The following is a 22,197-nucleotide window of genomic DNA, read 5'->3' on the forward strand; positions in this document are numbered from 1 at the left end:
CCAAATGACTTCTTTTTTCCCCTGCAAAATGGCCTCTCTTTGCGGCCACTCGCCCTGGCCAAACCTGGCCATTTAAAAAGGAAATTTCCAAATTTTGCTGGATTTCTCCAAAACTCAAGTGATCAGAATCTAGGCCAATCCAGATCCTTAGAGCCCCAAAGGCCAGCTTTCATCTGATGCCCAGACCAAGGGGAAATGACTTCTTTTTCCCCTGGAAAATGGCCTCTCTTTGCGGCCACTCGCCCTGGTCGACCGTGGCCACCCAAGCTAGAAATTTCCAAATTTGCTGGATTTCTCCAAAACTCAAGTGATCAGAATCTAGGCCAATCCAGATCCTTAAAGCCCCAAATGCCAGCTTTCATCTGATGCCCAGAGTCTGGCCAAATGACTTCTTTTTCCCCTGCAAAATGGCCTCTCTTTGCGGCCACTCGCCCTGGCCCACCCTGACCACCCAACCTCAAAATTTCCAAATTTTGCTGGATTTCTCCAAAACTCAAGTGGTCAGAAGCTAGATCCCAGCTCGGCCTTATAGCCCCAAACGCCAGCTTTCATCTGATGCCCAGAGCCTGGCCAAATGACTTCTTTTTCCCCTGCAAAATGGCCGCTCTTTGCGGCCACTTGCCCTGGCCCACCCTGACCACCCAACCTAAAAATTTCCAATTTTGCTGGATTTCTCCAAAACTCAAGTGATCAGAATCTAGGCCAATCCAGATCCTTAAAGCCCCAAAGGCAAGCTTTCATCTGATGCCCAGAGGTTGGGCAAATGACTTCTTTTTCCCCTGCAAAATGGCCTCTCTTTGCGGCCACTCGCCCTGGCCCACCCTGACCACCCAACCTCAAAATTTCCAAATTTGCTGGATTTCTCCAAAACTACAGTGGTCAGAAGCTAGATCCCAGCTCGGCCTTATAGCCCCAAATGCCAGCTTTCATCTGATGCCCAGAGCCTGGCCAAATGACTTCTTTTTTCCCCTGCAAAATGGCCGCTCTTTGCGGCCACTTGCCCTGGCCCACCCTGACCACCCAACCTAAAAATTTCCAAATTTTGCTGGATTTCTCCAAAACTCAAGTGGTCAGAATCTAGGCCAATCCAGATCCTTAAAGCCCCAAAGGCAAGCTTTCATCTGATGCCCAGAGTTTGGCCAAATGACTTCTTTTTCCCCTGCAATATTGCTTTTGTTTGCGGCTACACACCATGGCCCACCCCTGGCCACCCAAGCTAGAAATTTCCAAATTTTGCTGGATATCTCCGTAATTAAAGTGGTCAGAATCTATGTCCCAGCCAGTGCTCAGAGCCCCAATGGCCAGCTTTCATCTGATGCCCAGAGCCTGGGCAAATGACTTCATTTGCCCCTGCAAAATGGCCATTGTTTGCGGCCACTCGCCCTGGCTGACCTTGACCACTCAAACTAGACATTTGGAAATTTTGCTGGATTTCTCCAAAACTCAAGTGATCAGAAACGAGCCCAATGCAAGTCCTTAGAGCCCCACATGCCTGCTTTCAGCTGGTGCACAGGACCCTGGGCAAATGAGTTCTTTTTGCCCCTGGGAAATGGCCTCTACTTGCGGCCACTTGCCTTGGCTGACCTGGCCACCCAAGCTAGACATTTCCAAATTTTGCTTGCAGTTCTCCAAAACTCAAGTGATCAGAAACAAGGCCATTGCATGTCCTTAGAAACCCAAACGCCACCTTTCATCTGATGCATTGAGCCTGGACATCTGACTTCTTTTGCCCCTGGAAAAATGGCCTCTCTTTGCGGCCACGCGCCCTGGCTGAGCCTGGTTTCCCAAGCCAGATATTTCAAATTTTGCTGCATTTCTCCAAAACTAAAGAGGTCAGAAACAAGGCCAATGCAAGTCCTTAGGACCCCAAACGCCAACTTTCAGCTGATGCCCAGACCCTGCGCAAATGACATTTTTTTCCCCTGCAAAATGGCCTCTCTTTGCAGCTGCTCACCCTGTCCGACCCTGGCTATCCTAGCTAGATATTTCCAAATTTTGCTGGATTTCACCAAAACTCAAGAGGTCAGAAACCCGGCCAATGCAAGTCCTTAGAGCCCCAAAACGCCAGCTTTCAGCTGATGCCCAGAGCCTGGGCAAATGACTTCTTTTGCCTGTGGAAAAATGGCCTCTGTGGCCACTCACTCTGGCCAAGCCTGGCCCCCTCAAGATAGAAAGTTCCAAATTTTGCTGAATTTCTCCAAAACTCAAGGTGCTCCATTATTAAGCTTAGATCTTCCTAATATCTTGCTAGATATTCTTTTCTGTAGCTTCGGAAGTTATCCAAGCCAAGCGTTAATACACAGTGCATTGTTCTATTTGTTCTTATATTCTGCATCTCATGTAACTTTTTTGCAGACAAATCTTACGGCTACTGCTTAGTTCCAGCACAGTTCTACTGTTGTTTATGTCTGCCTTTTGCAGCTTTCTCAAAGCCCTCTTATTTTAAAGATTTCCACACCTAGATGTGTCCAAGGCCTGGCTGTACGGGCCTTCTGGTAGGAAGGAAGGAAGGAAGGAAGGAAGGAAGGAAGGAAGGAAGGAAGGAAGGAAGGAAGGAAGGAAGGAAGGAAGGAAGGAAGGAGGAAGGAAGGAAGGAAGGAAGGAAGGAAGGAAGGAAGGAAGGAAGGAAGGAAGGAAGGAAGGAAGGAAGGAAGAAGGAAGGAAGGAAGGAAGGAAGGAAGGAAGGAAGGAAGGAAGGAAGGAAGGAAGGAAGGAAGGAAGGAAGGAAGGAAGGAAGGAAGGAAGGAAGGAAGGAAGGAAGGAAGGAAGGAAGGAAGGAAGGAAGGAGGAAGGAAGGAAGGAAGGAAGGAAGGAAGGAAGGAAGGAAGGAAGGAAGGAAGGAAGGAAGGAAGGAAGGAAGGAAGGAAGGAAGGAAGGAAGGAAGGAAGGAAGGAAGGAAGGAAGGAAGGAAGGAAGGAAGGAAGGAAGGAAGGAAGGAAGGAAGGAAGGAAGAAGGAAGGAAGGAAGGAAGGAAGGAAGGAAGGAAGGAAGGAAGGAAGGAAGGAAGGAAGGAAGGAAGGAAGGAAGGAATCCAGATTTGGTGCTCACCAGCACCTGGAATCTGGTGTTTGTTGGCACTGTGCCCAGGTGCCAGGCCTCCAGTCTGGCAAATTGCCGGTGCTGGCAATGCCCAAGTCTGGCATTTGCCAGCACTGGTACCACCCAGATCTGGCAATTTCCTGCTGCTGGGGCACTCAAAGGGTCTGACTGAGCAGGAAAGGTGATCCTGAGCCAGGAGCTTTCCTTGACTGCAGCACAGCCTCAGCATGGAAAGACTTTCCCGGCATTCTACCCTGGGCCAGAAGGGATTGTGCCAGCAGAGCTGACCCTAAATTTCTTTTCCCAGGCAAGCTTTAGGACACGGGACATGGAAAAGCCAGAGCTGAGTCTCAGCTTTCTGCAGTCCTCCAGATAAATCCTGTGTGTGAAGCAGCCTGGGAGCAGGGTTTATGTGCCAAGGGTGGGCAATTCAGAGCCCTTTTCTTCCCTGTAGGCTGAGGCTCTGACCCTTGCCCTTTCCAAGGGCCCTAGAGCTGCCTGCCAAGGGGCCTATTTCACTGGGATGAGAAGAGTCCTGCTGCAAGGCTGTCCCCAAGCTGCTTTTACTGCATATGTGCCTGAGAAGTGTTCATTGCTTTTAGTCTCAGGTCCTCTGTGTGTGCAGGTGAAACTAGAGAATGAGGGAGCAGCTCTGCAGGGTGGAGTTAGCTTTTCTTGGTGTTTTTTTGTTTTTTATGAACCTTCCCTGTCAGCTCTGGGCAGACCTATGTAACTGTATCTGACACTTGCCTGTGGCACTGTGGAGGTCGCCAGGGGGACCTTCCCCGAGCCCAGGCTGGGGGTGTTCATTGGCCGGTCAGTTCCGTTGACTGGCCGCAGCTGTGGACACATCCCTTGAAGCATCTCCAGGGAGGGAACGCTGGGGCTGTCACCGCTGGGGTGTCACAGACAGGGGAACGCTGGGGCTGTCACCGGTCCTGCCCGCCCCCATCAGCTTTGCCAGGGCCTCAGTGGACACAAAAGCTGAGCCAAAGGGAGAGAATTGCAGAAGGGGCTGAGCTGGGAGGGAGCCAGTGGAATCATGGAGTGCAGCCCCTGGCCCTGCACAGACAGCCCGAACAATGGCAGCCTGTGCATCCCTGGGAGCAGTGTCCAAATGCTCCTGGAGCTCCGGCAGCTTCGGGTCAACCCAAACGCAGCAAGGAGGAGAGGGGCGGGCGGCGGAGAGGTGCCGCCGAGCCCGGGAGCGAAGTGGATTTGGCGCGGGGCCAAGAGCAGGGTCAGGGGGCCAAGGGCGGGCGGACATGCAAAGTCCCTTTGGAATGTCGACATGAGCGCCCAGCAGGCACAGCAGCGCGCCGGTGATTGCAGTGGTTTCAGGGCCGTAGGCAGGCGCAGCGCCGGCAGCAGGCGCGGCACGGCCGGGGAGGCAGCGCGCGAAGGCGTCGGGCAGGGCCTGAGGGCGGCGCGGGGGTGGCCGTCACGGGGCTGAGCGGGGCTGTGCTTTGTGGCGCGAGCATGCCGTATTTTATGTATTCGGCTGAGATGAAGCTCACGTTTCGACTTTCAGAAATTCATCAGCAGAGATGGCCTTGAGAAGAGATTTTAAGGTTCTGCCGTCTTTTAGGAGGAAGGGTTTTGCTGCAGAGCTTACTCTGGCACACATCCCACCCCCGATCCGAGGCTGTTGTGGTACGGTGGTGACTGAAGGAAACGGACAACCCCCAACGGAACATTTCTGAGTAAGCTCTAGACAGAAATCTGAATGGAAAATTAACCCTCACACTAACGCTAATCCCCAGCCGTAACCCCCAATCCTAATCCTGACCCAAGTTTTTTTTCCACGTTGATTCTAAAGAGGTGAGCGTTTGGGGGAGGCCCAATAGATAAATGTGGAGGAACTCGGGTGTATGACAATTATGTCTCTCCTCAGGATTTCCTGGAGTAGCAGCTTCTGGAGATGCCTTGCTGAGCACTACCCCCACCCCTCCACCAGTCGGTCCACCCAGACAGTCAGGCACCCCTCCAAAGTGACAGAGCCTCCTTGCAAAACAAGGTGCCCCCCCCCCCCCCCCAAAACAGTCAAGGATCCTCTCCCTGCTCTTCTGCAGGGGGACATATATTCAGGGCTTCATCTGCGCCTCCTCCCCCTTTATTTGGAGTGTTTTATTTCCACGAGCAACCCCTAACACCCTCTGGGTGAAAGATGACACCCCTCGTGTCAGCCCTGCTATGGTGGATCTCAGGGCCTTTCTCCCCTCCTGTTCCTCTCCACAGCAGCATGAGGCCCCTCACACTGTCTGATCTGAGGGAGGCTCCCCGTGTTTTGGTGTGCCAGTTAGGGTCTGTGCCCCCTGGGATCTGTGCTGGTTTCCCCTGGGGCTGACCTTGGCCGAGGGAAATGCAGCAATAAAGAATGGAATCTTGAAGCAGTTTGGGGATCTGGAGCCCCCCCCCGCCGCAGCCTGAAGGGGTGCAGGAAGGGGGGAAGGAGTAAGAGCAGCCACCCCAACATGGGGTTTATCCCCTAGTACCTGCTGACTGGTTTGGTCTAGGCACTGGTACAATCCCCTTACACTGGAAAGCCACTTCTTTTGGGGGCAGACAAGGGCCTAAAACAACCCCCACCTCCCAGCCACGGGGAAGAAGCTTTTTCACCTCCCCATTGGAGTGCAGGGGCTTTGTGACCCCCAAGCTGGGGTATGGGCATTTTGCAACTTCACCCAGCTGGGATGTGGGGTGTCTGTGACCCCCTCAATTTGGGTGCAGGGGTTTTATAACCACCCCTAAGTTGGAGTGTAGGCACTTTGTGACCCCCCCTCCCCCTTTGGAGTGGGGGGCTTTATGAGACCCCACAGACACAGTTGGGGTGTGCTTTGTTATCCTAAAGTGGAGTGTGAGGGCATTTTGAGCCCCCTAACTGGGGTGTGGATACTTTGTGAACCCCCCCAGTGGGATGTGGAGTCCCTGTGATCTCCCCGTTGGGTTTCAGAGGCTTTATGACCCCCTGAATTGGGGCATGGGGTCTCTGTGAGTCCCCCGACTTCCCAGGGCCCCCTTGAAACAGTTGGGGTGCAGAGTCCTGTAAATAACCTAGCTCTCCCCTGCCCCAGGTGGTTTCTGTGTATGTGCAATTTTGGGGGTCACACAGTGGGGGCAGGGTCACACAGAGAGGTCACACAGAGTCAGAAGGTGTCACACAGTGTGAGGCTGTCACACACAGCTGGTGAGGGGTCAGAGCTGGGGGGCCATGCCAAAGCCTGAGGAGGGTTACAGCATGTGGGGGCATCACAAACAGCCAGGGATATCAGACATGGGGACGATCACACTGCTGGGGGCTGTCAGTGCTGGGGGGAGGGTCACACAGCCAGAGAGGTCATACATTTGAGGGGGTTCACACAGTGTGTGGGGGATCACACAACTGGGGAGGGGTCAGAGCTGGGGTGTCACAGCGTGGGGGAGCACAGGTTGAGGGGGTGACACAGCAGGCAGGGGCTCACAGCTTGGAGGGGATCACAACTGGGGAGGGGGCAGAGCTGGGAGGGGTCAGAGCTGGAGTGGGGCAGTCACACAGCTGAGCAGGGGAGTTGTCAACAGTCCTGGGAGGTATCACACAGCTGGGGAGGGTCAAACACTGGGGGGTTACACATAGAGCCAAGGCAGGGCCCCTTTTAGGGAGATGATGGAGCATCCTGGGGAGGGGGCTGTAATTAAAGCCACAATAATTTATTGCAATTTAAGGCAACTCCATACAAACCCACATGGACACATACGATATGGCAAGGGGGAACATCAAAAACACTGGGAACCCCACTGGGATGAGCCCAGGAAATGCAAGGGAACCATGGACTTGGGGAGGCTGGTAAGGTGAGGAGGGATCATGCATCACGCTAGGGGGGCACTCCACATTTGGTAGAGGCTCCTGCACACCCCAGCTTTCTGGTCAGGCTGCTGAAGACCCCCTGCCACTTTTTGGGGGGGCAGGACAGTCCTGGATGGGTATAGGGGGCAGTCCCATAGCCAAGAATGCTCAGGCAACGCCATCCCAATTCCCCCGGGAAACCCAAAAGCTGGTTTATGGGTGTGGTGGTAGGAACCTGGGTTGGGGAGGGGACACCAAAGTTGTGGAAAGGAGTAGAGGGACATCCAGTCCCAGGTCCCTGACAGAGTATGGCTGCCTTTGACCCCTGGATAGAGGATAGGATGAAGGGACATGGTGCATTGGGAGTGGACAGTCAGAGTGGAAGGGTTTCAGGGGACATGAGAGGGATGGGTAGATGGTTTTATGCCCCGTGCCTTCATGTAAGAGAGGAGCTGGTCGGGAATCTCGGCAAGGACTTCTCGTGCCAGCCCTGCCATGCTCAGCCCCGCGCCGGGACCCCCCGTCATGTAGTCACGAAATGGAACAAACTGGGCGGGGGGGGGGGGGGGGGGACGCACAGGGGGGAAGACCAGTTTAGGGGGTCCAGGGCCAGGAAGGCCCCAGAACTGTGTGCCCTACACACAGCAGCTCTGGTGTCCCCTCCCCATTCCTGATGTCCCAGTGTCCCTCACATCCAGGTACATACTATGACCCAGTGCCCCTCCATGTCCTAATGTACTCCCACATCCCAGTGCTCCCCATTTGCTAGTACAGCCCTCTTCATGTCCCAGGGCACCCCCACATCCATGTGCATCCCAAGCCCAAATGCCCCTCCAGATCCCAGTGCCTCCCATTTCCCACAGCCCCCACATCCCAGTGTCTCTTCCTATTTCCCAATACACCCCATGTCCCACTGCCCCCCACATCCGGATTCATCTTGGTGCCCCCATGTTCCCTTCATTTGCCAGCACACCCTCCTCGTGTCCCAGTGCCCCCCACATCCAGGTACATCCCATATCCCAGTGCCCCACTCCAATGTTCCAATGTTCCTCCATGTCCCAGTGCCTGCTAATGTCCTAGGCTCCCCCCCACATCCAGGAACATCCTAAGTCTCACTGCACCCTTTTTTTGCAGCACAGCCCCCCAAAATGTCTTAGTACACCCCCTTTTCATGTCCCAGTGCAACTACATATCCCAGTACATGCCCCTTCATGTCCCAGTGCCCCCCACATTCCAGTGCCCCCCCATTTCCCAGTACCAGCCCCCTTCACGCCAAAGTGCCCCCATATCCTAATACACCCCTGTGTCCCACTGCACCCCCATTCTAAGGTACATCCCAAATCTCAGTGTACCCACTTTTCCCAGTGAAGGCCCCCACCATGTACCCAGTGCACCCAGTGTCCCAGTGTCTCCCCCACTGAGGTACATTCCAAACCCCAGTGCACTCCTTTTTCCCAGTGCATCCCTCCCATGTCACAGTGCACTTCTTCTGTGTCCTAGCACATCCCCGACATCCCAATTCCAACTCCTCCACTATTTCCCAATAAAGTTCCTTTCACTTGCTATTATCTCTTTCATGTCTCAGTGCCTCCCATATCCTAATACGCTCTCATGTGCCAGTGCACCCTCATTCCAAGATACGTCCCAAGTCCAAGGACACCCTCTTTTCCCAGTGAAGTGCCCCTACATGTGCCAGTGCATCCCCATGTCCCAGTGCCCCACCATGTCCCAGACCACCTTATCACCCTCCACACCAGTCCCACCAAGTGCACCCCAGGAGTGATGGGGCCGATTTGAGCTCCACAGGGCACCCCCTACCACCATCCTGCTGGGTGAGCTGGGAGGGGGTCCCCAAATTCCTCATTGGTGAGGTTGGTTACCTGGACGATATCACGCTCAGCCACTTTCCCACGGGAAGAGATGCGGATGTCGTCCCCATCCAGTTCCACCATGGCTGGGGGCGATGTTGCGGGGGAAGTCAGCAGCACCCCAATGCCCCCCACCCCAGGCTGGGATCCCATTATGTCCCTCTCAACCCCACACCCAGAATCCCCAAGCCCCCTCACTGGGGTATGCTGAGCCCATTCATATGCTGACAGATTCAACTCATGGTTCCAGTGGCCAAGGGACCCTGCCCCCATCCCCCCAGCCTTCCCCTAGTTCCCCCCAGCCCCCAAATCTTACCATCAAACTCAGCCTGGCCAACTCCCACGATGATAATGGACATGGGCAATTTGGCTGCCTGAGGGAGCCAGGGGGTGAAGGGAGTCCCATGAAATTTAATGATGCTGCCACAAAATGAGCTGCCACCTCTGGCATCCCTGCAGCACCCAGGGGTGCCAACACCCCCTCCCCCAAGGATTCCAGTCCCTCACCATCCCCCCCATCACCCAAAGGTCTCAGACCGCCCCACTGGCACTGGGGGGGTTCCTGGAACTTCCCAGCCCCCTTGCAGCACCCAGGGGTTCCAGACACCCTTACACATCAAACCCCGGGGGTCCAAGCCCCTTCTCGACCCCAGGGGTCCAAGCGCTTTCCCACCTCTCAATGGTCCCAGTCCCTCCTCACTGCCTCCAGCACCCAGGGGTCCACACCCCCTCCCAGCACTCAGGGCTTCCAGCCCCTTCCCCACCCCTCGAGCATGCAAGTGTCCCAACCCACCCCCTCCCTCTCAGCTTCAGGGTCCCAGTTCCTCTTCACCCACCCCATCACCCAAAGGGTCCCAGCCACTCCCAACCCCTCAGAACCCAGGAGTCCAAGCCCTTTCCCACCCCCTAAGGGTTCTAGCTCCTCCTCAACCCCCTAGCACCCAGAAGTCCCCAACCTTTCCTACCCCCCAATCCCTCTCTACTGCCCCTATCACCCAAGGGTCCAAGGTTCCTAGCACCCAGGGGTGCCACCACCCTCCCCAATGCCACTATGAGGGTCTCACATTGACGATGGCCTCCTTGGTCTGGGCCATGTCAGAGATGACACCATCGGTGATGATGAGGAGTACAAAGTACTGGGACCCGTCCAGCACCGTGGCCGCTGAGCTAGGGGGACCCTGCGTGACGCCGAGGGCACAGGGTCCCCACCCCAGGGCATGGGGCCCCTCTTACCGGGCAACATGGTTGACAACAGGGGCAAAGTTGGTGGGGCCATAGAGCTGGACATGGCGCAGGCTGCGCTGATATGCCTCCAGCACCCCCGCAATGCCATGGCACGCCGGATTTGATGCATCCCCATTCTGCCACAGGGTCACCAGGACCACAGTGACACCACAGCCCCCAGCAATGGACAGGGTGACACCATGGACGCCACCCATAGGCAAAGATGGCACTGCCATGTCCCCCAAATGCTAACAAGGATGATCCCACTATGTCCACAATGTGGTGACAAGGGAGACACCAACATGTTCTCAACTCAGTGTCAAGGATGATACTGCCATGGCCGCAACCCAGTGACAAAATGATGATGCCACTATGTTTCCAACCCAAGACACAGATGACACCACCACATCCCCAGTGATAAAGAAAATGGCACCACATTCCCAACCCAGTGACAAAAATGTTATCACTATGCCCCCCATACAGTGAGAATAGGTGACAAGGACATATGCCCAGCACAGTGACAAAGACCACACCACCACATCCTGAACCTGGTGATGAGGATGATACTACCATGTCTCCAACCTGGTGACACTACCATGACCCCAAACCAGTCACAAAATGATGATGCCACTATGTTCCTAGCCCAAGGATAAGGATGACACCATCACATCCCCAATCCAGATCCAACTCAAACACACCATATGCCAACTTTGTGATCAATGATGAGACCACTATGACTCTACACTAGTGACAACACCAAGCCCCTTCCTAACCTGGTGATAAGGATGACACTACCATGGCCCCAGACCAGTGATGAGGATCACACCACCAGAGCCCCAACCCAAGGACAATATCCCTCCATGTCCCAAACAACGTGACAGGATGATCCCACCATGTTCCGAACTGCGTGACAAGGACACCACCCTTCATCCACAGTCCTGTCCTGCCTTGGCCCCTCACCAGTGGGAACTCGTGGGACACGTGTCCATCCGGGGGGACCTTGGCACCAAAGCCAAGGGCTGGGAACATTTTGTCACTGTCGTAGTCCTGGATGATGTCCCCCACGGCCCTCAGTGCCAGGCTGTAGGCATTCAGCTGGAAGGGGCTCAGGTAGTGCAGAGACGTGGGCTGCGAGGGGTTCCCTGCACAGGCATGGGGCTCAGCACCCCCACAGCCCCCCCCAGCACTGTCACAATCCCCCCAGCACACCCAAAACACCCCCAGCATTCCCACAACCATGGCACTACTATGGCCCAAACTCAGTGGCAAGGATGATGTCATCCCCAACACAGTGACAAGGATGATCCCACCATGTCTCCAAATGCCACCACATCCCCAACCCAGTGACAAGGGTGACATCACCATATTCCCAACTTGGTGACAAAGATGATACCACCATGACCCCAGCCTGGTGATAGCTGGTGATAAGGATGACACCACCATGGAACCAACAGTGACAAGGATGACATTGCCATGACCCCAACCCAGTGACAAAAATGGCACCACTCTGTCCCAAATTCAGTGATGATGATGGCACCAAATTCCCAACCCAAAGACTGGTTGACAAGTATGACACCACTGTAGTGCCAGTACAGTGACAAAAATAACACTACCATGGCCCCAAACCCACAATAAGGACAATGCCATCATGACCCTAACCCAAGGGAGTGACAAGGCAGACGCCACTGGGTCCCCAACCGAGTGACAAGAGAGACATGATCACGTCCCCAACACAACTACAAAGACAACAACACCATGTCCCCAAGCTGGTGACAAAAATGACACCACCATGACACCAAACTGGTTACAACTGCCCCAAATAAATCCCCCAGGGGGGACATAGCTGCCACTCACCATTGGATGCTGTGAAGTCTATGGCCACTGTGAAGTTGAGTTGGGTCCTGGGGGGGTAAAGTGGCCTTGGGGTGACATAGGGTGTGACCTGTGGGTTTGGGGTGGGGCACCCCTGGGGCCACAGGCTGGACTAGGTGCACCCATATCACAATTCAGAGCACCCCCAAGTGTCCCTGCACTGAGGTGTCAGTGATGCACCTAAGGAAGTAGCTGGGGGTGCTGGGGAGCCCCAGATGACCAGTTTGGGATGCTGGGGAGCCCCTGCCCATAAGGGAGCATCTGGGTGAGGTGCTGAGGACCCACAATGGAGAAGATGGGGGTGGTGGGGATCCTCTTTCCCCAAAGGAGCAGCTGTGGGCATTGGGGACCCCAAAGATGTTGGAAATGGTGGAGACTTCTAAAGGGAGCAATTGTGGGCTCTGGGGACTACCAGTGAAACTGCTGTGGGTTATGGGGACAGCCTGGCCCTAAGGAGGCATCTGGGTGGGGGTGCTGAGACCCCCAATGGAGGAGCTAGGTGTGCCGAGGACCCCCCAGTGGAGCAACTGGGGGTGTTGGGGATGCCACAGGGAGGAATTGAGGATAGCAGGAACACCACCACCCTACCCCTGCCCCATCCCTGAGGGAGCAACAGTGGATACTGGGGACCTCCAAGGGAGGAGATGGGGGTCCTGGGGACCCCCCTGCCAGTGAAGTAGAGGCTGGGGATGTTGAGGATTCTCTGCCCTTGAGGGAGCAGCTCAGGATGCTGCGTACCCCCAAGGAAGGAGCTGGGGAGCTGGGGGTGTTTGGGACCCTCAAAAGTGCAGCTGGAGGTGCTGGGGACTCCCTGCTCACCCGCCCCTGATGTAGTCCAGGAAGGTGTGCTCGGCCTCCACAGCGAAGGACAGCAGTGTCACCTGGTGGACATGGGACTTAGGGGAGGAAGTGCCCACTCCCCCTGTGTCCTCCCCCTCTGCACATCCCCATCCTCACTGTCCCCGAGTTCAGGTACTTCTTCTTCTTCATCTTCTTCCGGGGGTTCACCACCTGCAGGGATGAGAGGAGAGGGAAGGGGGCTGCTTCTCACAGGGACAGGAGGCCCCAGGGAGCAGTGTAACGGACTGTCACATCCAGGGGGACAGGGGGGCACAGACTATGCTGGGGGGCAGCAGTGGGAGGAGCACTGTGCTGAGGTGCAGAGACAGACCTTGAGAAACACATGGTGGGCTGTGACACCCATGGGTGCATGTGGGGACCCTGGGGATTGTAGTGCAGCTGGAGATCCATGGTGGGAGCTGGGTACCCTCAAGGGAGCAGCTGTGGGTGCTGCACTCCAGGGGTGCATTGTGGAGATCCCAACATGCTGGGCTGTAGCACAGGGAATCATGGGGACTGTAAACCTCTATGGCTGCAGCATGAGCACCCTGGGCACCACGACACTTCAGGGACCCTTGGGTATATGGCACACCAGGGTGCAGGGTTGGGAGGGACCCTGGGGACCATAACACTTCAGGATTGCATCATGGGGATCCTGGGGTATGTAGCACCTATACAGAGACCCCAGCACACAGAGGTGCAGCTGAGAGAGGGACCCTGGGGGGCATAACACCCAAGGGGTGCAGTGTTAAGACTGAAACACACAGGGGTGCAGCACAGGGTTCCATAACCTGGGGAATGCAGCAGTGGGGCCATGACCCCCATGGGGGGGGTGCAGAACTCCCATGCCCATGTACCCTCCCCCCTCACCTCGTACACGTTGAAGTGGCTCTGGCCTCGTGCCAGCTCCCGGTAGCTGGTGGTGAACTCCCCAATGAAGTCGTGGCTGCAAGGCCAGTGGATCTCCATCAGTCCAGTTAGGGAGGTTCCCATTCCCCGGGGGGATCCCCATCACTCAGTGGTGTGGGGATTGGGGGCTTCCCATTGGCCAGGAGGTTTCCCATCAGCCAGGGAGTCCCAAATAGCCAGGGGAGATTCCCAACAACCAGAGGTCCCCATCACCCGGGGATGCAGGGGAGATGAATGAAGCAAGTGGGAATGAGGGTCCCTGTCACCTGAGGGGTGCAGGTCCAGGGTGTGGGGGGTCCCCAGGACCACACACAGCTCACCTGCCATCACGGTCCCAGTCATATACCTCCACTTTGATGGCTCTGCAAGGCAGAGGGGGGGTCACCAACATCCCCAAATCTCATTCCTCCCCCCACCCTCCTCTGGAGACCCATCACACAAAAAACCCCCACTCCCTGTGGGATTTGTTTTGACGCCTCTGTGGGCTTTTTCCTGCTTCCTTATCCTCCTCCTTGGGATATTTTTATCCATCGTTGCCACAGCAACATTCAACGTGGGGCCAAAGCAGTGTGAGGAGATTTTTGCTAGGACAGCAGCTGGTTTGGGATTTGGCGGCGGGGGGGGGGGGGGGGGGGGGGGGGGGCAGTTGGAATAGCTGTGATGCCCATTGGGGGGCAGTTGGAATAGCTGTGATGCCCATTGCCCAAATGGGTAAACTGAGGCAGAAGCAGGTAACCCTTGGGGTGGAGGGTGTGTGCTACTAGTACCACAGAGACAGGGAAAGGGGTTCTGAGAGTCTCGGGTGGCTACAGAAGTGGGGGAAAGGGTGCCTCATGGGGCCACAGAGAAGGTGGATGGACTGCAGGGGGTCCTGAGGTACCACAGAGCTGGGGAGAAGGGATTAAAGAGGGTCCTGGGGTACCACAGACACAGGAGAAGGGATTCTGAGGGAACACAGAGAGAGGGGAAGGGGATCCTGGGGTACCATGGACATGGAGTGAAGGGGCTCTGGGAGTCCAGAGGTACGAGAGAGATGGGGACATGGGGTGCAGGGGTTCCTGGAGGACCTGGGAGATGGGGGAAAGAAGGAAAAGGGGGTCCTGAGGGCCCATAGAGATTGAGGGAAGGGGGTTCAGTGGGTCTCAGAGAACCACAGAGATGGGAGTGCAGGGTGTCCCGGGTATGACAGAGATGAGGGAAGGGGGTTCAGGGATCCTAGTGGACCCTAGAGATAGGGGGAAGAGGGAGAAGGAGGTCTTTGGGGCCAAAGAGGAGGTCCCAGTCCCCTGGCACTCACCGGTCGTGGTCCCCATTGCAGAGGGCACGCACAGGAATGGCAAAGGCCGCCCAGACGGGATTCAGTGTGTTCCGCACCACTTCCGTCTTGTGGCAGATGGTGAAACTGGGGGGAAGACAAGGGGGTACAAGGGAGTCACTCCCCCAGCTCAACACTCCCCAAGTCTCTCACCCCCACAGTGCAGTGAGGATTTTTGGACACCCCCGGCAATGTAAGCCCACGGGGACATAGGGGTGTCCTGTGCTGGGGCTGAGCCCTCCTCTGAGGTGTGGGAGGGTCACTGCAGTTTTGAGGGGGGGTTGCTCACGTCCCGTCTTCATTGCTGCGGTAGAAGACCATGAAGGGGTCAGATTTTCCGAAGAAATCCTTCTTATCCAACTTGTTGGCGCAGAACTGGAGTGTGGCCACGTCCTGAGGGGTGGAATCAGGGAGAGTCATCCACCCTGCACCCTCCTCAGGGGTGGGACCCTTCGGGGCAGCTGCTCCATGAGGGAAGGAGGGATCCAGGACAGGTGGGACACAGCGTGAGGATTAACAGCTCGCAGTCTCATCTGCAGGCTAGTGTGTCTCAGCCACCCCCGATATTGTGAGGTCCCCAAGCTAAGCCCCCTCTCCTGCCCCACCATGGCTCACCCGGCAGTTTCCCAACTCTTCAGCAAGGAGTATGATGGTGCCGCACTTCTTCCCCGGAATGCCACTGCCAGGATGAGATGTGAGCATAGCCGGGGCACACATGATGTCCTGGGGGGTCCCCCGCGCACTGAGCACCCCAAAACTTACCCATTGGAGACAGCCGGGGCAGGTCTCCTGCCCCTGGGGTGCATGGCGGCTGTCCCCATCCTGCAGGGACACATGCTGAAGGGTGATGGAGGGGATCCCCACCCAATAAAAAGCCCCCCTCCCAAAAAAGGAAGTCTACAAAAAAAAAAAACCCAGCTCCCCCACAGATTCCAGCACCCTAAAAAGAAGCTGTTTCTCCCCTCAAAAAAGTCAGTCCCCAAAAGACATTCAGCTCCCCAAAAAGTCAATTCCCACAAAACAAACTGCCCCTGAAAAGGTCAACCCCAAAAACATCAGATCACTCCAAAATCCAGATCCCCCCCAAAAACCAGATCTTTCAAAAGCCAGATCCCCCAAACCCATATTCCCTCCAAAAGCCACCATCCCAAGAAAGAGCCAGACCACAAAAAATGCCTTCCCTCCCAAGAAAAAAAAAAAAAAAAAAAAAAAGCCAGACCACCCCCCCCCCCCCCCACCATCCAAAATGCCACTGCTGGCTCTGGGATCTGGGTCCATCCTGGGCACACCAAAAGAGACCTGGGGAGACATGAGGACACTGGGACCATGAGGATTCATGTCAAGGGCTTCTCCAGGGGACACATGGAGACACTGAGTTCCCCAGTTTTCTTCAAAACACCGGTTTTGGAGAAACCCAGCATTTTCTCCAAAGAGGACATAGTGACGTCAGAGACACTGGGCTCAGGGACACTGGGGCACAGGCAGGACTCATGTCAGAGGCTTATCCATGGCAGAGGTCATGGGGACATTGGGATCAGTGGGGGAGGTGGCTCACATTGGGGCCTTCCCTGGGGAAGAGACATAAGGGATCACAGGACACTGGGGACACAAGAGGGACTACCATCAGGAGTTTGTCTCCAGTGCAGTGCATAGGGACCGTGAGGACTCTGGGGACACTGGACCACAGTGGAAGCTCAAACGAGGGGATTCTCGAGGTGGGGGGAAATGGGGACACTGGGGCAGGGGGGTTCATGTCAGGGGCTTCTCTAGAAGGAACATGGTCACACTGGGGCACAAGAGAGGCTCACGTCAGGGGCTTTGCTGGGGTGGGACATGGGGACACTGAGGCAAAGGGGGGGGCTCACGTCAAGGGCTTCTCCAGGCGGCTGCCAGCTGAGCCGATGATCTCCCCCAGGGTGCAGAATGCCTGGCCCAGGAAATCCTGTAGGATTGGGAATATTGGGTGTCACCAGGAGATGCCCATCCCAGGGAGGCCAGGGGAGCAGGGCTGACTGATCCTGCACTTACATGCTTGGAGAGGTCAGGGCTCTTGGAGTCCACATCATACCTGGGGGCAGAGGGGACATGTGGGCATGGAACAGGAAGTGGGGGTGGCTTGGATGGGACAGGGATGGGAACAGGGATGGAGACAAGGATGGTATGGCGGGGGACAGGGAGTGGGAGGGATGGGATGAGCGAGGGATGGTACACAAATATGGATGAATTAGGTGTGGGGATGGGATGGGATGGGATGGGATGGGATGGGATGGGATGGGATGGGGAAAAGAATAGGGATAGGATGGGACAAGGATGGGTAAAGGAACAGGGTGGGATAGGGACACAATGGAATGGACAGGGATGGGATGTGGATAGGGACAGAATGGGACAGGGACAGAATGGGGGCTGCATAGGATAGGGATGACAATGGGATGGGACAAGGATGGGGACAGGGATGTGAACAAGGGTGGTAATGGTCCAGGACTGGGGACGGAACAGGGACGGGGGTAAGGACACGCTGGGGGGCTATGCCAGGGTAGCCAGGGGGTGACCCTGGGGAACAGGGGGTTGACACTGGGGGTGACACTGGGGGCACAGGGGCCACTCACAGATCAAAGCGCAGGTTCTGACGCTCCTCAAAGCAATAATCAAGGACAAACTTGTGCAGGAAGTCAGGATTCAGGGAATTGTCAATGACCTCGGTCCGGCCAAACTGGAGGATATGGGGACAGTGGGGATAATGGGGTGACAGGAAAAGATGGGGTGGGGACGGGGACATGGAGACACAGGGAGACGGGGATGTGGTCGTTTGGACAGAGGGACATGGGGACATAGAGATGATGAGACATGGGGGCATAGGAACGGGAACATGAGAATATGGGCATGGGGGATAGGGATACAGGGATATGGGGACATGGAGAGGCAGAGACATGGGGGCATAGGGATGAAGGTACAGGGACATGAGGACATGGGAACACAGGGATGTGTTAAGAGCACTGGAAAACAGGAGCATGGGAATGAGGGTGGGGGCATAGGGATGGGGGGTAGTGGGACATCAGAATGTGAACATGGGGACATACAGATATGGGGACACAGTGACATGGAGAGACAGGGACATGACAACATGTGGACAAGGGACTGGGGACATGGGAACGTACAGATATGGGGGCATAGCAACACGGGGACACAGGGACATGGGAACATGTGGATATGAGATTGGGGACATGAGGACATATGTGGGCGGAGGAGGTGGGGCAAGGGTGGGCAGCAGGCCCGGGGCGGGGCACGTGTGGGAACATGCATGGGAAAGGGGCGGGGAGGGCCCAGGTGCCGCTTTGTGCCTCAGGGCCGCCCCACCCCCTGCTCATTACCCCGCAATTAACACACTGTTAATTACAGGGGGACAGGGCCTGGCTGCATGCTGACAGCTGATTGGCTGGCTGCCCAGCTCCTCGACATGCTCCCCAGATCCCCAGGATGCTGGTTGGCTGATTGCTCTGCCCCCTGACATTGATTGGATGGCTGCTGCATCCCAGAATGCTCATTGTCCATGTGCTGCATCCGAAGATGCTGATTGCTCATGGTGACTGGCCAACTGGTTGGCACTCCAACACACTGATTGGCCAGTTGGCCATCAACCCAACATGCTGATAGGCCAGAATCTTACCTGCTGCTTGGCTGGTTGTCTGCCATTATCCCTGACATGCTGATTGGCCATCTGGTTGGCACACAGACATGCTGATTGTTCACTGCCCCAGCATACTGATGATTGGTTGGCCAGCTAGCACCCCAGCATCCTGATTGGCTGGCTGAGTACATACTAACATGCCAATTGGCCAGCCCAACATGCTGATTGGCTGCCCCCCACCAATCGGGTCACTCACCTCCCGCCATTGGTGGCTGCCAGGGCGCTGTGTGTACAGCACACAGACTGCAGGGGGAAGGATCAGGGGAGGCAGGTGCCCCCAGAGACCCCCAAAACTCTTAGAGACACCACCACTCCCAGCAACTCCCAAAACTCCCCAGAGACCCCCCCAAAACACCTCAGAGACACCCCCGAACTCCCCCCAAAACCCCCTAAGCTCCTCCAGACACCCCCAAAATACCTCAGAGGCTCCCCAAATCCCTCAGAGATCCCCAAAACCCTAAAGACCACCCAAAATCCCCAGAGACCCCAACACTCCCCAGAGCTCCCAATTCCCCAGGAACCCTCCAAAATGTCCTTGAGACCCCCAAAACCTCATAGAATGACAACAATCCCAGAGACCTCCCAAAACACATCAGAGACCCCAAAGACAACACTCCCCAGAGACACTGATGCTCCCAGAGAACCCCCAAAACCACCAGATACTCCCAAAATACCTGAGACCCCCCCCAGTCCCCCAGAGACTCCCCAAACCCCCCAGAGACCTAAAAATCCCCTGAGCACACAACACCCTCCAGAGACCCCAAAACCCCCAGAAACCCCAAGCCCCCCAGAGACTCCCCAAAACACCTAAGAGCCAAAATACACCCCATCCCCCCTGCCTCACTCACTTGGGTCCGACTTGGAGAAGGTGTCCCTGTCCAGGAGCTGCCTGGGGGGCAGGGAGGAGGGAGTGTGAACGTGCATGTGAGTGTGCATGTGTGTGTGTGTGTGTGTGTGTGTGTGCGTGTGAGTGTGAGAGTGTGTGTGTGCGTGTGAGTGTGACAGTGTGAGCACCTGGCTGTGTCTGTGACTGTGTGTACCTGTTGTGCGGTCAGATGTGCCCCAGAATACACACCGAGGTGTACAACCACATGTCGTGCCCTGTTGTGTGACAGGGTGCATGGCAGGGTGTGCCCAGCCAGGTGTGCCCCAGGACATGGATTGGCATGCAAAGCATGTCTGACACATGTTGAGGGGCCATGCGCTTTGGGGCTCAACCATGTGTCAGGGTGCACAGCAGAGTGTTGGTGGGCATGGCCAGGTGTTGGTGAGCATGGTTGTGTGTTGGGGCGCACTGCCAGATGTGCCCCACAACACACATTGGGATGCACAGACACATCTGCACAGGGTGCACAGCATGACACATGTTAAGAGTGCCATATGTCAGTGGTACAGCTATGTCTCAGGACACCAAAGAAAGACCTCAGGTTGCAGAGGGAGGGTACAGGGACTGCAGGGTGGGCAGAGGATACAAGGGATACAGATGGTGCAGTGCGGCCCAGCCTGAGGATTCAGGAGTTTCAGAGTGGGCAAGGGATACAGGGGGTGCAGGGTCCAAGGTGACTCCCCTTTCATCCCCAGAATCCCCCAAACCTGACCTCCTTGCACTCCCAGTCCCAGAGACCCCCAAATGCCCCCCCGTGCCGCCTACTCCCCTCAGTGCCTCGCGCCCTCAGAACCCTTGGCTCACCCAGTGCCCCTCTGTCCCCATACCAAACACTCTTTGTGCTCCCCATGGTCCCCAACGCCTCCCAGCACATTCCAATGTCTTCCAGTGAATCCCAGTGCCTCCTAATGCATTTCAGTGCCTCCAGCGCCAGCTGCCTTGCTTCCCAGTGCCTCCCCGTGCCTCCCAGTGCTCTTCATTGCCGACTGCACCCCGTTCCCTAGTGTCTCCCGGTGACTTCCAGAGCATCTCAGTGCATTCCAGTACATCTCAGCAATTCACACCAACTGCTCCCACTCTCCGGTGCATTCCAGTACCTCCCAGTGCATCCCAGGGGATCTCAGTGCATCACAGTACACCCTGGCAACCTTCGACGCCAGCTGCTGCGACACTCCAGTGCCTCCCAATGCCTCTCATTGCGTTCCAGTGCAACCCAGTGCCCTACAACGCCAGCTGCTCCCAACTCTCCAATGCTTCCCAGTGCACCCACGGGATCTCAGTGCCTCCAAGTGTACCTCAGCACCCTCCAAAGCCGCTCCCTAGTGCTTCCCAGTGCCTTACCCTACACCACAGTGCAACCCAGTGCCTCCCAGCACCTTCCAATGCCAGCACCAGCGCCTCCCCCCGCCCCCGCCGCCCGGTGCCGGCTCCCGCCGCAGCCTCGCTACCTGCAGGACACCGTGAGTTCCACGCGAGTGGCCGGGACGGGACCGGGGCCGGTGCCCGGTTCCGAGGCGCCCAGACCCGCCATGCCCCGGGCTCCGTCGCTGCCCCGACACCGGCACCAGCACCGCGATCGCGATCGCGATGGGCTCCGCCCCGGGACCGCCCTTGGCACCGCCCGGGGCTCCCGGCACCGGCACCGGCACCGGCCCCGCACCGAGGGAGTGCCCCGGGGTCTTCTTCGCGATCGCCAGCGGGGAGACCGGGACCGGCTTGGGACCGCCCCCGGGATCGTCCCCAGATCCCCGGTACCGCCTCCGCGATCGCCCCTAGGGCCGCCTCCCCTTCCCCGGTACCATCCCGGACCCTCGATACTGCCCCTGGGATCGCCCCGAAATTTTCGGAATCACCCCCAGATTCCTGGGATCTACCCTCGCACCGCCTCCAGGCCTGCTTCCAACTCCGCGGTGCCTCCCCGCGGGACCCCTCCGGCTCCGCCTCGGAAACGCCCCTAGATCTCCGGGATGACCCCCGTATCAACCCCAGGGCCGCCTCCACAGCCCGGTTCCCCCCTGGAAGCCCGGTACTGTCCCCGAGATCCCCCGGATCGCTCCGGGATCAACACCAAATCCCTTGTACCTCCCCTGACCACCGGCGCCTCCCCCGCATCGCCCGCGAGGCCGCCTCACCACTCCCGGTACCGCCTCGGACCACCGGTACTGTCCCCAGGATAGCTCTCAGATCCCCGGCATCAGTCCGAGGAAGTCCGGTGCCTTTCCCCGCACCGTCCCCAGTGCCGCCTCCTCATCCCCAGTGACCCCAGACACGGGTATCAAGGATCAGCCGCGGGATCGCCCTAAGACCACCGCTACTGCCCTGGGTTTGCCCCCGAGGCTGGCTCCAGACCCCGGTACACCACGGACCATTGGTACCGCCCCCGGGATCACCCCCAGACCAGACCCTCGGTGCTCTCTCCCCAGTAACGCCAGCACCCCTCTGACACTCCCAGTGCGCCCCCCTGTGCCATAGTGACACTCTCGATACCACCCACTCCCCAGAATGAAGACCCAGTCTCCCTACTTCCCTTAATCAGAACCTTCCCAGTATCCCCACAGCCCCACCAACTGCAGATACAGAGTCCCCCAGTCCTCTGCTATCTCCCAGCAGCTCCCAGTATCTCCCCTGCACCATTCTGGTAATATCCAGCAGCTCCCAGTACTGTCCCAGGTCCTGCACTAGGAGCAACGGAGGTGACATCGAGAGCCAGAGGGGATACCCATTGCTGGGGGGGTT

General features: G+C 56.9%; 1 protein-coding gene and 1 long non-coding RNA gene across 19 annotated transcripts; one reads left to right on the forward strand and one right to left on the reverse strand.

The window, feature by feature from the left end:
• Positions 1 to 4,379: 4,379 nt before the first annotated feature.
• On the forward strand, positions 4,380 to 5,429 carry LOC135286028 (uncharacterized). The gene is made up of 2 exons (XR_010350586.1): positions 4,380 to 4,742; positions 4,934 to 5,429. It is a non-coding gene; the product is annotated as an uncharacterized LOC135286028 (long non-coding RNA).
• Positions 5,430 to 6,705: 1,276 nt separating this feature from the next.
• On the reverse strand, positions 6,706 to 21,365 carry LOC135286024 (copine-5-like). Of its 18 annotated transcripts, XM_064398899.1 has the most exons (22): positions 20,910 to 21,329; positions 19,424 to 19,464; positions 18,772 to 18,818; positions 18,555 to 18,605; positions 17,497 to 17,600; positions 16,919 to 16,958; positions 16,756 to 16,832; positions 15,653 to 15,787; positions 15,506 to 15,569; positions 15,180 to 15,283; positions 14,873 to 14,977; positions 13,896 to 13,937; positions 13,537 to 13,612; positions 12,784 to 12,837; positions 12,646 to 12,707; positions 11,809 to 11,855; positions 10,915 to 11,096; positions 9,964 to 10,091; positions 9,795 to 9,897; positions 9,047 to 9,104; positions 8,743 to 8,816; positions 6,985 to 7,410 (listed from the first exon to the last, which is right to left on the reverse strand). In XM_064398899.1, the coding sequence occupies exons 1-22, from the start codon at positions 20,990 to 20,992 to the stop codon at positions 7,252 to 7,254; spliced, it is 1,836 nt and encodes a 611-aa protein (XP_064254969.1). In that variant the 5' UTR covers positions 20,993 to 21,329; the 3' UTR covers positions 6,985 to 7,251. The 18 variants fall into 18 exon arrangements, with proteins under 18 accessions (XP_064254986.1, XP_064254973.1, XP_064254970.1 ...); XM_064398916.1 differs by lacking the exons at positions 18,555 to 18,605; positions 20,910 to 21,329 and adding an exon at positions 21,336 to 21,365 and having other exon boundaries at positions 6,706 to 7,097; XM_064398903.1 differs by lacking the exon at positions 18,555 to 18,605 and having other exon boundaries at positions 6,706 to 7,097; positions 15,653 to 15,712.
• Positions 21,366 to 22,197: the final 832 nt, after the last annotated feature.

This window comes from Passer domesticus, chromosome 25 (genome assembly GCF_036417665.1).
Source record: "Passer domesticus isolate bPasDom1 chromosome 25, bPasDom1.hap1, whole genome shotgun sequence".
Lineage (NCBI taxonomy): Eukaryota > Metazoa > Chordata > Aves > Passeriformes > Passeridae > Passer > Passer domesticus.